This window comes from Gorilla gorilla, chromosome 21, assembly GCF_029281585.2.
Source record: "Gorilla gorilla gorilla isolate KB3781 chromosome 21, NHGRI_mGorGor1-v2.1_pri, whole genome shotgun sequence".
In the NCBI taxonomy this organism is placed as follows: Eukaryota; Metazoa; Chordata; class Mammalia; order Primates; family Hominidae; genus Gorilla; species Gorilla gorilla.
In genome coordinates this window covers 70,544,841-70,558,813 of record NC_073245.2, presented here as the reverse complement: position 1 = coordinate 70,558,813, position 13,973 = coordinate 70,544,841, and the positions used below count along the sequence as shown (strand labels likewise).

Below are 13,973 nucleotides of genomic sequence, written 5' to 3'. Positions count from 1 at the left end.
ATATGTGTGAAATCATACAGGATACATTACTTTTATGGAGTTTGCATATATTAATAGTTTGAATTTGTTCTTTTTCTAATAGTGTTCTTGAATATACTGACATTTATCCATCTGCTATTGTTAAAGAAGAGTTTTGCTGTGAACAGTCTTGTAGATGTATCTGGGGACACACAAGTATGCGTTTCTGTAGGACATGTACCCAGGAAAGAAATACTGTGCGATGGTGTATGCTTATCTTCTGCTTTAGTAGATAATGCCAGTTTTCCAAAGTGGTTGTATCAGTTTATACTCCTACCTTTGCCCTACTTTTTTTTTTTTAGACGGAATCTTGCTCCATTGCTCAGGCTGGCGATCTTGGCTCACTGCAACCTCTGCCTCCTGGGTTCAAGCAATTCTCCTGCCTCAGCCTCTCAAGTAGCTGGGACTACAGGTGTACACTACCACGCCTGGCTAAGGTTTGTATTTTTACTAGAGACAGGTTTCACCATATTGGCCAGGCTGGTCTCAAACTCCTGACTTCAGGTGATCCACCTGCCTCGGCTTCCCAAAGTGCTGGGATTACAGGTGTGAGCCACTATGCCCGGCCTTACCTTTGCCCTACATTTTATCTGCCAATTGGTATTGTCAGATTTTTGTATTTTAGCCAGTCTGGTAGTTTGGCAGTGTATATAAGGATATCACTTTGTGATTTGAATTTTTATTTTCTTTACTGTGAGTTTAAACACTTTTTCATATGTTTGTTGAACATCTGTATTTCTTTTTTCTGAAGTGCCTGTTCAAATCTTTGGTTGAATTGGTAGGGAGAAGACGGATTGTTTGTCTTTTTATTATCAATTTGTAGGAGTTTTGTGTATATTCTAGATTTCAAACCTTTATTAATTATGTATGATAAACATCTTTCAACTGGTGGCTTGTGTTTAAACTCTCTTTATGGTGTTCTTTTGGTGACCAGAAGCTATTGGTTTTTTATTTTTTGTTTTTTTTTTGAGACTTTGGGTAACAAGGTAACAAGTTCTGTTACCCAGCTAGAGTGCAGTGGTGCAATCATAGCTGGAGTCTCAAACTCCTGGGCTCAAGAGATCCTCCTGCTTCAGCCTCCTGAGTAGCTGCCACTACAGAAGCATGCCCAGCTACTTCATTTTGCATAGAGACAGGGTCTCACTATGTTGCCTAGGCTGGTTTCAAAGTCCTGGCCTCAACGGTGTGAGCACCGTGCCAGGCACACAAGTATTCACTTTAATGTAGTTAAATTTATTTACATTTTCCTTAGTAGTGCATTCGGAAGCTTTTTTCTCTATTTCTTTATATTGCTTTAAAGCCTTTATTTTTTTTCTGTGAAATAGATATACTATAGTTCTGTAATTTGCCTGAACTTAATTTTTATCATAAGAAAAATGGCTCCAGCTTCATTTTCCTAATTGTCACAATGTCATTTATCAAAAGTATGTTCTTTTCCCACTGCTCTGGAGTGCCACCTGTGTTACAGTCCAGCCTCTGTTTACAGTCTTTGGACTCTCCCCTCTTTTCCAGTGGTCCCCTCAGCCAATACTACACTGTTTTGGTTGCCATAGATTTATAATGAGTCTTGATATTTGATAGAACAAGTCTTCCCATCTTGTTTTTCTTCTTTGGCATGACTAGTTATTCTTGGTACTTTGTATTCTCATGTAAATTTAAAATCCAGCTCACAGATTCTAACAAAATGAAACAAAACAGAACATCTATTAGGATTTTGATTGGGTTTGCATTGAATCTATAGGTCAATTTGGAGAGTATTGCCCTTTTTACAATGTGTAGACTTCCAATATATAAACATGATTTATCTTTTCGTTTATTTAGGTTTTCTTTAGTTTCTCAATACAGTCTGATCATTTTCTCTGCAGAGGTTTTGTGCTTTTTTTGGTTGTGTATTTTAAAAGAAATTTGAGACATCATATTTTATCCAGTTAAGGACTTAGAACAAATCTAACTGTACTATCATTATCACATTTAACAAAATTAACAACAATGCTTTCTAGTTTATCACTCTATGTCGAGTTTTCCTGACTAAAAAATACCTTTTTATGGTTGATTTGTTTGAGTCATGATCCAAATAAGGTCTCTAGATTTCATTAGGTAGATGTGTCTCTTAAGTCTCTTTTTGTTTACAGGGTTTTTTCCTTTTGATCTTAAACTCTTTTTAATCTCGAATGGTTCTCTGTTTCATCTTTCTCCATATCATTTATTTGTTGAAGCGGTCATTAGCTTAGAGAATTTTCCACATTCTGTATTTGGTGGTCATGATTCTCATGGTATCATTTTCCCTGTCTTTTCTGTAAACTGAAAATTACGTTTGGAGAATTTATTATATTCTGCTTCAATTTTTTTTAAAGCAATACTTCATATGTTGTTTTGTGAAGCTCTTATTACAAGACACCAGGAAACAATGTCTAGTTGTCACACCTTTAGAGATTTCATATTGAGCAGTGGGCTCAGGTGTTTTATTCTTTCATTATAAAATTCCTCAGCAGTCTTTCTTCTGATGATTTCAGGCTTCACAAATAATCATTGCTTAAATCTGTTATTTCATTCTGGGTTGGAAAATGACGATTTTTTTTTATTGTCCGTGAGATCTGTTGTGTCCCCATTTCCATCCTGTTATTTGTTGTTTGTGCCCTCTCTCTCTTTTTTTATCCCCCTAGATAATTCTTACCAGAAGGTTATGAATTTCATTAGTTATTTCAAAGACTCAAGTTTTGGCTTTGTTTCTGTTGTATGTTTGTTTTCTATAATAGTTCAATAATATCTGCTCTAATCTGTATTATTTTTTCCTTGGGTTTTTTTTTAATTTCTTTTTTTACTTTTGGGATTTAATTGCTGTTCTTTTTCTTACTTTAAGGATATTTAGCTCAGTTTTTTGTTTTTTTGGTTTTTCTTTTGTAACATCTGCATTTTATATTGTACAATTTCCTCTTAAGTACTATGTTACCTCAAGTTTTGATATATAACGTTTTTGTTATTTCTCAGCACAAGTATTTTTAATGTTAATGATTTCTCCTTTGATCATTTAGTTATTCAGAAGTGTGTTATTTCCAGATACTTGAGGATTTTGCAGATATCTTTCTGTTATTGATTCCTAGTTTAATTCGTTTGTGGTCAGAGAACATACTTTGTATTTTTTCTCTTTTAAATTTGTTGAGATTTATTTTATGGCTCCGAATGTGTTCTGTCTTAGTAAACTATTACATGTCTGCTTGAAAAGAATGTGCGTTGCAATGCACTGCAATGATTTTTGGGTAGAGTATCTTACAAATATCTTATAAATTAGGTTAGGGGTAATACATGCTTATCTATTTTCTGTTTACTTGTTCTGTAAATTACTAAGAGAAATGTTACCTGCATCCACAATTGTGGATTTATCTAAGTTTCCTTTTAATTTTAGTTTTACATATTTCACGTATTTTGAAGTTTTCATGTCGGGTGCATACACATTTAGTATTGTTCTGGTTTGTTAAATAAACTGATTTCTTTTTTTTTTTTTTTGAGACAGTATCTTCTTCTATTCCCCAGGCTGCAACCTCTGCCACCTGGGTTCAAGCAATTCTCATGCCTCAGCCTTTCGAGTAGCTGGGATTACAGGCATCCACCACCATGCCCGGCTAATTTACATATTTTTAGTAGAGACAGGGTTTTACCATGTTGGCCAGGCTGGTCTCGAACTCCTGACCTCAGGTGATCCACCCACCTTGGCCTCCCAAAGCTCGGATTACAGGCGTGAGCCACCGTGCCCGGCCTGATTTATTAACACTGTGTAATGTCCCTTTTTTTCCCTAGTGATATTCTCCTTTTCCGAAGCTTACCGTGTCTGATATTAATATATACACTCTAGCTTTCTTTTGATTAATGTTTGTGTGGTATATTTTTGTCCATACTTTTATTTTTTACTTATCTGTCTTTAAAGTGTGTTTATTATAGAAGGCATATAATTAGGTCTTGCTTTTTTATCCAGTTGTACAATCTCTGCCTCTTAATTTGAATGTTTAAATCATTTCCATTTGATGTTACTATTGATGTGGTTTGTTTAAATCTACCATCTTGGTATTTATTTTGTATTTGACTATTCTTGTTTTCTGTTTTTCCTGCCTTAAATATATCAGTTTTTTTCCACTGTTGGCTTACTCGTTATACAGTACCTCTTCTTAAACATTTTTATGGATTTTTCTAGGGATTACAGTATACTTCTTTTATTCATCACGACATATGTTCAAAATGATACCACTTTCCATGCTGTAGAGTTGGAGATGTTGCATAAGAGCCTCACAACAGTGTTCTTCCACCTCTTCCCCTCCATCTTTCACGCTGTTACTTTCCTACACTTTACTTCTACACAATTCATACATTTCAGAATACCTTTTTACTATGTTTACTTTATATAGCAACTATCTTAAAGCAATTACAAATAAGAAAAAGATTTTTAAATATTTGCCATTTTTTTCTTACCATTTTTGATGTTTTTTGTTTCTTTTTGTAAAATGCTCATTTCCATCAGGTATCCTTTTGCTTCAAGAACTTCCATCAACAATTTTTGTTTTGTACAAGACTGTTGTCAGTGAATTTTCTCAGCTTTTGTTTGTCTGAAAAAACGTTTCATTTCCATTCTTTCTTTAACTAATAGACTTTATTTTTGGTGGGATTTTAGATTTACAGAAAAGTCGAGTGGGAAATACAGAAAGTTCCCGCATTCCATAGCTGCCCAGTGTGCCCCGGGTTTCCTCTAGATCTTTCCATGCTGTTCACGCCTATCTTAAAGTCCTCGTCTCATCTTTCCGACATCCAGGGTTTCTGCCTGACTTCTCATTCTCACACTCCTCATCTCTCTGGCTAGGCCCTCTGTGTTCTTCTGTGTTTCTGTCATATCCTGTGGGCACTCTCTGTGGGTCCTGTCCCTACTGGTCATCATAATTTTCTTGTTTACTTCCAGGTCTAGACTGTAAAGCTCCTAAGAGCAGGGACTGGACCTTGTTTATCCTGGTATCCCAAGCTTCTTGCGTTGAGTCTAGAGTTGGTTGGGCTTAACACATGATTATAACTGAGTGATTGAGTGATACTTCCATGGCTGGATTTCCAGGGAACATTGGTTATATTGCCACATAAAATTAAGCCATCCTCTTTTTTTTTTTTTTGAGATGGAGTCTCGCTCCGTCACCCAGGCTGGAGTGCAGTGTTGCAATCTCAGCTCACTGCAACCTCTGCCTCCCAGGTTCAAGTGATTCTTATGCCTCAGCCTCCCGAGTAGCTGGGACTACAGGCACACATCACCATGCCCAGCTGATTTTTGTATTTTTAGTAGAGATGGGTTTTTGCCATATTGGACAGGCTGGTCTTGAACTCCTGACCTCAAGTGATCTGCCTGCCTTGGCCTCCCCAGCCATCCTCTTTATATTTAAAAAAAATTCACAAACATAATACATGCCCATTGAAATATTTAACAACTTCAGGAATTTAAATAGAGTTTCCCTCCTCCCCCACTACAACCTTGGGAAGAGCTGTGAAGTTTGGTGAGTACCCTTCTAGATTGTTTCCTAAATAAGTGTATGTATATATGAATGTGTTTATGTGTACATGTATTGCACATGTATACCTAAATGTAACTTGTATTAAGAAATGGGCTTGGCTGGGCATGATGGCTCACGCCTGTATTCCCAGCACTTTGGGAGGCTGAAGCAGGCAGATCACGAGGTTCAGAGATAAAGACTATCCTGGCCAACATGGTGAAACCCCATCTCTACTAAAAGTACAAAAATTAGCTGAGCATGGTGGCGTGCGCCTGTAGTCCCAGCTACTCAGGAGGCTGAGGCAGGAGACTCGCTTGAACCTGGGAGGCAGAGGTTGCAGTGAGCTGAGATTGTGCCACTGCACTCCAGCCTGGGGACAGAGGGAGACTCTGTCTCAAAAAAAAACAAAAAAACAAAAAAACAAAGAAATGGGCTCATACCATATGCAAAATTTTTCGCCCTTTTTCATTTAATGTATCATGGATATCTTTCTAACTTAGTACATATCTAGAGGTACTAAGACCATACAAATAGTTGCATGGTATGCCAGGGTATAGATAGATCATAATTTATTTAAGCTTCTCTCTATTCATTTGTTGTTGGCAGCTGCATGTCTTGTAATCTAGTGGCTGGCACCGTAGAGGACTTACAGTGTGCCACTCCCCAGCTTTGTGCTTGCTACACACCATGTTGCTGAGTCTCCCTGCGGTCTTCTGAGTCAGGCAGGGTTTGTCTCTCCAGAGGGCCGCTTTCTTCTTTCATCTTATTAACAAAGCTAACAAACAAGTGAGAAGTATTGAGGCCGAGGCTTCGGGACTCTGCTCATCCACTGTGGGCTCTCCAGGTCGTTGCAAAGCAGCCAGGTTTTCCAAAATGGTGGTTCCAAAGCACCAATTTGTTTGAATCTTTACCTCTCTCCTGTTCTGTTGTGGAGTTGTCTCTGCCTCAGGGGTCCTCTCTTATCCCTTTCCTCGCTTTCTTTAAGAGGGCAGGTCCCTTGTGACCACTTGAGGCTGGATGTAGATTTGCCTCTCTGTTCTATGGCCCTAGAAGCAGATTGGGGATCTTAGTTGCTTGATTTCCCAAGGGAAGCTGAATGAATGTGGTCTAGTGAAATGTAATTAGTGACTTTCTCTGCAGTGTCTATTCTGACTTTCCAAAACCTCTTGGCTGCCAGATCTTGATCTTTCATCCCAAGGGTGGTATAAATCTCCCTGGATACAGGCTTGAGTTGATGGATTTCTTCCTGTAATATACTGGGCCAAAGGACTGCCCCTTTGAATTCCATATTTCTAGTCTTTTTTGCCTGCAAGTCAGGGTAGGTTTTCAACTTCAGTGAATTCTTCTGATGCATGCATGGCCAGAAATGACATGCATTGTTCCTGGATGGTGGGGTGCTCAGAGGAGTGGACAGAAGCAGTCAGGGGCCCCTTTTTACTTGATCAGAGAAAGCCTTCAGGAGCTCCAGTTCCTCTGCTTGCATGGGAGGCCTCCAGATCACCCCAGGCCACTGCTGATGGCCCTCACTTTATCCCTCATCAGTGTCTTTGTTTAAAGAGCGTTTATTGACGCATAGTTTATATGCAATAAATTTCACCCACTTTAATCGTTCACTTGGATGAATTTGGTAAATGTATACAGTAATCCAACCATTGTCACAATGGAGTTCAAAAGTTTCAGTCACCTGACAAGTACCCTTATTTGCCCCTTGGCTGTCTGGCACTCCCTCCCTCCCTGACCACCATAGGGCCAGGCAACCACTGACCCTGTTTCTGATGTTTTCAAAAGATTTTGCCTTTTCTAGAATTTCATATAAATTCAGTCATATGGGATGTACTGTTACATGTCTGGCTTCTCTTCCTTAGCAAAATGCATTAGAATTCATCCCTGTTGTTATCAATAGCTCATTCCTTTTTATTGCTGAGTATGTATAGATACTCTGTTTTGTATCGCATTCACCAGTTCAGGGAACACTGGGAGTTTTCCATTTCGTGGCTGTTATGAATAATGCTTATATGAACATTTGCATTCAACTTTGTGTGGAAATATGTTTTCATTTTGGATGGGTAAATGCCTAAGAGTGAAATTGCTGGGTTGACTGGTAAGTGTATGTTTAGCTTTTAGAGGAATTGCCACACTGTTTTCCAAATTACCTGTACAATTTTGCATTTCTACCAATGTCTGTGGATTCCTATTTCATATCTTTGCCAGCACTTGGTATTGTCATTATAATTTTAGTTCTTCTAGTAGTGTAGTGTTACCTCATTGTAGCTTTTGCATTTTTGGCCTTGTGTTTTGTTTTGTCTTTAAGATTTTTATTTTGAAATAATTTTAGGTTTACAGGAGTGTTGCAGAGATAGTACTGAGAGTTCCCTTATACCTTTTGCCCAACTTCTAATGCAGTGGCTTTCAATTATGGGTAATTTTGCCCCCAAAGGATCTTATTTTTGGTTGTCACATCTTGGGGCACAGAGGGTGCTACTGGTGGGTAGAAGCCAGGGATGCTACTAACCATCCTGCAGTGCACCAGACAGCCCCTCCCCCCACCAACAAAGACTTACTTGCTCCAAAATATCGGTAATGCTGAGGTCAGGAAACTGCTCTAATGTTTACGGCTTAAATAAGCATGTTACATTGATCCAAACTAAGAAAATAACATTGGCATTGGTATACTGTTAACTAAATTACAGATTTGACTTGGATTCTGCATTTTTCCATTAATGTTCTTTTTCTGCTCCAGGATCCCATCAGGGTACTACATTACATTTACAGTTGCCATGTCTCCTGAGGCTCCTCTGTCTGTGATGGTTTCTTGTTCTATCCTTGTCTTTCATGATCTTGACAGGTTTGTTTTTTTTTTTTTGTGATAGGGTCTCGCTCTGTCACCCAGGCTGGAGTGCAGTGGTGCGATCTCAGCTGCCTGCAACCTCTGCCTTCTGGGTTCAAGTGATCCTCCCACCTCACGCTCCTGAGTAGCTGGGACTACAGGTGTGTGCCACTATGCCTGGCCAAGTTTTGTATTTTTTGTAGAGACGGGGTTTCACCATGTTGCCTAGGCTGGTCTCGAACTCATGGGTTCAAGCAATCTGCCTGCCTTGGCCTCCCAAAGTGCTGAGATCACAGGTGTTAGCCACTGTGCCTGGCCGATTTGTAGTTTTCTGAAGACTTGTGATGTTGAGAATTTTTTTCTTGTATTTCTTGGCTGTTTGTACATTTTCTTTTGTGAAGTTGTTAAAATCTTTTGCTTTTTAAAAGAATAAAACAACTTTATTGAGATTTAGTTTACATGTCATACGTTTCACCACTTTAAAGTGTACAAGTTGATGGTTTGTAGTATATTCACAGAGTTGTGCAACATTGCCACAATGAATTTTAAAACATTTTTATCACCTCAATAAGAAACCTGGTTCCCATTAGCAACCACTACCCATTCCTCTCCAATCTCCCAGCCCTAGGCAACCACTCTTTTACTTTGTGTCTTTATTGATTTGCCTATTCCAGGCATTTTATAGAAATGTAATCATACAGTATGTCGTCTTTTGTGACTGACTTCATTCACTTAGCATGCTGTTTTCAGTATTCATCCATGTTTCACTTGAGCCTAGGAGTTCAAGGCTGCATCGAGCTATGATCGTGCCACTGCATTCTAGCCTGGGTGACAGAGCAAGACCCTGTGTTGTTTTTTTTTTTTTAAAAAAAAAAAAAAAGCTACATCATGTTGTAGTAGTATGCATCAGTACCTCATTCCTTTAATAATGCTCCATTGAATGGATACGTAATATTTTGATTATTCACGCCTCAGTTGACAAATATTTAGGTTGTTTCCATCTTTCGGTTATTAGTATTAATAATGTGCTGGGCTCATTTATGAACACTTATTCTTTTAATTGGGCTGTTTGTCTGCTTATTATTGAGTTATAAGAGTACAAGGATTATTTATATATTCTGGATACCAGTTTTGGTCAGATATTTTCTCCAGTCTGTGGCTCATGATTTTTATTTTCTCAGTGGTGTGGTTTAGGGAGCAAAGTTTTAAATTTTGATGAAGTCAAATTTATCAATTTTTTTCTTTTATGGTTTGTATACTTTGGCTCCTCAGAAATCTTTGTCTAACCTAAGGTCACAAAGTTTTTTTTTCTCTTCAAGAAATTTTATGTTTTAGTTCCTACATTAGATCTATGGGTCCATTTTGAATTAATTTTGGTTTATGGTATGAAATAAGAGTCAATGTTTTTTTTTCCCCCCATATGGCTATTTATTCTAGCACTACTTTTTGAAGACTTTCCCTGTTCACCTTTGTAAAAAAAAAAAAAAAAATCACTTGATATATGTGTGGGTTTATTTCTGGACTTCGACATTTACTTTTGTCTATTTCTCCTTGCAGTTGTATTGGTTTTTGCTGCATGTATTTTGAAACTCTGTTATTAGGCATATAAACATTTGAGACAATTATGTCTTCTTCATGAGTTTACCCCTTTATCATTATGAAATGACCTCTTTTCCCTTGGTGATGTTTTTTGCTCCAAAATCTGTTTTGTCTGATATTAATATAGCTTCTCCAGCTTTCTTTGGACTATTGTCAGCATAATATATTCATCTTTTATTATTTATTTGCATCTGTATATTTAACATGTGTTTCTTATAAGTAATATGTAGTTGGGTCTTGTTTTTTTTTTTATCCATTCTGTTAATCTTTTTCTAATTGCAATGTTTAGACCATTTACATTTAATGTAATTATTGATGCAGTTAGGTTTAAGTACATCATCTTGCTGTTTGTTTTCTATTTGTCACATCTGTTTTGTTCCCTTTTTGTTCTTTATCTGCTTTCTCTTGAGTTAATTGAACTTCTTTGTGATTTTAGTTTGCTTTTTAAATAGTTTATTAGTTATAATTCATTGTTTTTTTATTTTAGTGGTTGCCTTAGCATTTATAGTATGTATATTTAACTTACCATGGCCTACCTTCCAGTGGTATTTTACCACTTCATGTATAGTGTAAGGACCTTATCATAGTATGCCTTCATTTCCCCTCTCCTGGTCTTTATGTGATTTTGTCATGCATTTTATATATATGTGTTATAAATCCACAATAATAATAAATGTTATTTTTAACTTAGTCAATTATTTCTGAAAGAGATTTAAATAATAACATAAAAGTTTGTGTATCTATGCATGTAGTTATCACTTCTGGTGTTCTTTATTCCTTTCTGCAGATTCACATTTCCATCGGATTTTCTTTATCATTTCTTATAGTTCAGATCTGCTGGTGATAGATTTTTTGAATGTCTAAAAGAGTCTTTATTCTTTTTTAATTTCTTATCTTTGGATGGTCCACAGTTCACAGTGGCCTCCTGGGCTTGTGGGTCCGCTCTTTGGGAAGGCCCCACACCTTAGGGTACCCCTGCCCCCCGCCTGCTCCATTGATCAGTATACTGATGGAATTAGCTGTTGCAGAGATCTTTGACGTGTCTCCTCAGTAGGCCTTTTGTAGCTCTAGCTCAGATCATGCTTATGATGGGACAACATCACTTGGTCCTGCAATGACAATCACATTGTCTCCCCCCATGGCCATAGCTTCCTCTGTGTGGAATGCCATAGTGCACATCATTCCTCTGTTGCTTGCCATCTTGTGGTGAGACTTTTCTGAGTTGAGTCTCGGCCTGTTCCTCAGTCTCGGGCTGACTTAACTGTTCTCCTGTACATTGCTCAGGCCAGTGGACTGCAATGATTTCTCTTTCCTTTTGGTAGTTGCCACTTCTGACTCTATCTTGGTTCTCTTGACCAGTTCTGCCTATAGTGGGATGCAGTATCCCCAGCTCCTCCTTCCCTTGCTGCCCTCAAAATAAACATCTGTAGCTCCTTCTCATTTTACAGGTTTTATGGTTAATCAGCACAGGGAGATAGGAAAGTAAAAATAATAAATGTGGAGAAATAACGGAATTTTAAAAATTCTCTCAAGGCTTTCCAAGAGAATTTCTGCAGAATTTCTGGTTGGCACTTACTCATTCAGTCATTAAGAGGCCATCAGATGCCTCTTTGGGCCTTTCTCTTCTGCATTTATTGGTCCCTTAGTTCCCTTCAACTGTCTTGAGCATTTCTTCCAAGCCTATGTAGGCCTGAGGAACCAGCCAAAAAATGAGAAAAAGGTTTTGCCTTATTCTCAAGTGGACATTTTCAAACTCTGATGACTACCAGACTAGAAGATGCAGGCCTCCTTTCCTGTAGGACTGTGGCCCACGCTGGAATGGCCGTCGCTGGGCATTCCTGGGTAGCCTCCGTCCTCCTTCTGGACACAGGTTGCTCATTTTGTCATGTGCCCAGGTGCACTTACCTGCTCTTAGCGCAATGCCTGGAACCTTGTGGTCCTTCAGTCAATGTGGCCCCAATAGCCATATGCATTGTTTTTGTCTCCATAGGCAGATTATTGCCAGAGGGCTGCTTGATATCTTCCGGGACTTCAGTAACAATGAAGAAGACTTCCTCACGGTAATGGAGATTGTAGTCAGATTGTCAGAAGATGCAGGTTTGTATAAGGATTGTATAATTTTATTTTTTACTTATGAATTTCTAAGAAATTATGTATAACCAATAACAGCTATTTTTTAAAAAACCTGTTTATTAATCAATAACCTTTAAGCAATTTCTAACCATGAATGGATTTTGTCTTGAAGAATGTATGTCTTATTTGAATTTTGACTGAAATTTTCTTATATTTAGAAAATTAAAATGATTAATGGCTACGAATGCTGTTTGCCTTGGCAGTTAGGCCTTTGGTATTTCTTGAGTTTTGCCAGACTACTGGTTGCTAAGAAATGCCAAATCAAAAGAAGCCTCTTGGTTCAAAAATCTCAGTCATTAGTTTCCCTCTAGGCGAATCTTGATTTTTCTTTCTCATTCTACCTCTCCGTGATTGGTATCGTGGAAGAAAAGCACGTTTCTGTACGGCAGATATGATGATGTTGTCTTCCCCCCCACCCCAGTAAAGATGAGTTAGATGAACGAGTGGCGGGGCTGGCCGGTACTGACAGCTGTGCCACAGCCCCCTCCTTCCTGCATTCAGAATGAATGGTGAGAAGCTTCAGAAAGTTTCAGGACTCTCAGCCTTTAGAATTTAATCATTTTAACTGAAAATAGAAAAATAAGCCTTCCATAGAGCTCCCACATTAGTTTAAAATATTTATATGAATATAACGCAATGCTTTTAAAAAGGCCCAAGTGGATGTTTTGAGTCTTTAAATGGATTCTCTTTGTAAATGAGTCACCATTTACAGTGCTGTAGCAATTATACATTTGTGTTAAATTTAATGTGGTATATTGGAGCTAGAGCCGCTCTTTTGTTTAATGCTTTGCCTTAGAAATAATTGGGATGCGTGGATTGTGGCGGAGTGCATTTATGAAAGAATTATTTATAATGTATACATTCTGGCTAGAATTTAAATAAGCACAACCCATAGGTCTGGCAGATAAGCCATTAGTTGTAATGGCTTTTGGATGCTGGCCCAGCATGCAGACTTCTTGCTCCCTCCTCAAATTTATATATGGCTTGTTATAATAGAGTTGTCATTCTCTCTTCTTTTTATGTTTTTATATTGCTGTATAGCTCATTAGCTTTTTAAGCCTGTCTGTAGCATAAATACTCTAAACGGGAAATGATTTTTAAACTGCATTTGTCTAATTTCCTTGATGAAGTATTTTAGTAAGAAAAGCTAGAAACTATCAGTATGTACTATCTAAGATGCTTGGCTTATTCTTAATATAATTTTTTTTAATTTTTTATTGCTGCAGAGCCCACAGTGCGGACTGAGCTGATGGAACAGATTCCTCCTATTGCCATTTTTTTACAAGAAAACAGATCAAATTTTCCAGTGGTGCTCTCTGAATATCTCATACCTATTGTAGTGAGGTACCTCACAGATCCAAACAATCAGGTTTGAAAAATTATAACCTTAAGATCTCTTTAGCAAATTCTCTTTAGTCTCGTTTTAGCTTATATTCATACTACAAAAATCAACTTCTTAGAGTTAAGTGATTCTAGAACAAAAGGCCTATTTGTGTCCAGTTCCTCTAGTCGTGTAGGAAGATAGACAGCACTCATTCTTATCATGAAATATTTCTTTTTTTCTTTAGCATTTTACTATGGAAATTTTCAAACGCACGTAACAGTAGAGAGAATATGAAAATGAATGCCCACGTGCCCTACACCTGGCATCAACCATTGTTAATGTTTGACCTGGCCGGGCGTGGTGGCTCACGCCTGTAATCCCAGCACTTTGGAAGTCTGAAGCAGGTGAATCACCTGAGGTCAGGAGTTTAAGACCAGCCTGGCCAACTTGGTGCAACCCCATTTCTACTGAAAATACAAAAATTAGCTGGGCATAGTAGTGTGTGCTTGTAGTCCCAGCTACTCGTGAGGCTGAGGCAGCAGAATTACTTGAGCCC

At 38.0% G+C, this 13,973-nt stretch overlaps 1 protein-coding gene across 7 annotated transcripts in view; it reads left to right on the top strand.

The window, feature by feature from the left end:
- The window catches only part of LOC101126302 (serine/threonine-protein phosphatase 4 regulatory subunit 1-like), an 82,228-nt gene that overhangs the window by 24,789 nt on the left and 43,466 nt on the right, over nucleotides 1–13,973 (top strand). For 3 of the 7 annotated variants that reach the window (XR_010132310.1, XM_063702373.1, XM_063702372.1), the window contains exons 4-6: nucleotides 321–455; nucleotides 11,951–12,057; nucleotides 13,320–13,462. Coding sequence is in view for 6 of the 7 variants with exons in the window: in XM_063702373.1 (XP_063558443.1) it covers nucleotides 321–455; nucleotides 11,951–12,057; nucleotides 13,320–13,462 (385 nt within the window). In the remaining variant the exon portion in view is untranslated. Of the gene's footprint in view, nucleotides 1–320; nucleotides 456–8,404; nucleotides 8,523–11,950; nucleotides 12,058–13,319; nucleotides 13,463–13,973 lie in introns of all 7 variants that reach the window. The other 4 variants (XM_019017510.4, XM_055372850.2, XM_055372851.2 and 1 more) reach the window with 2 other exon arrangements.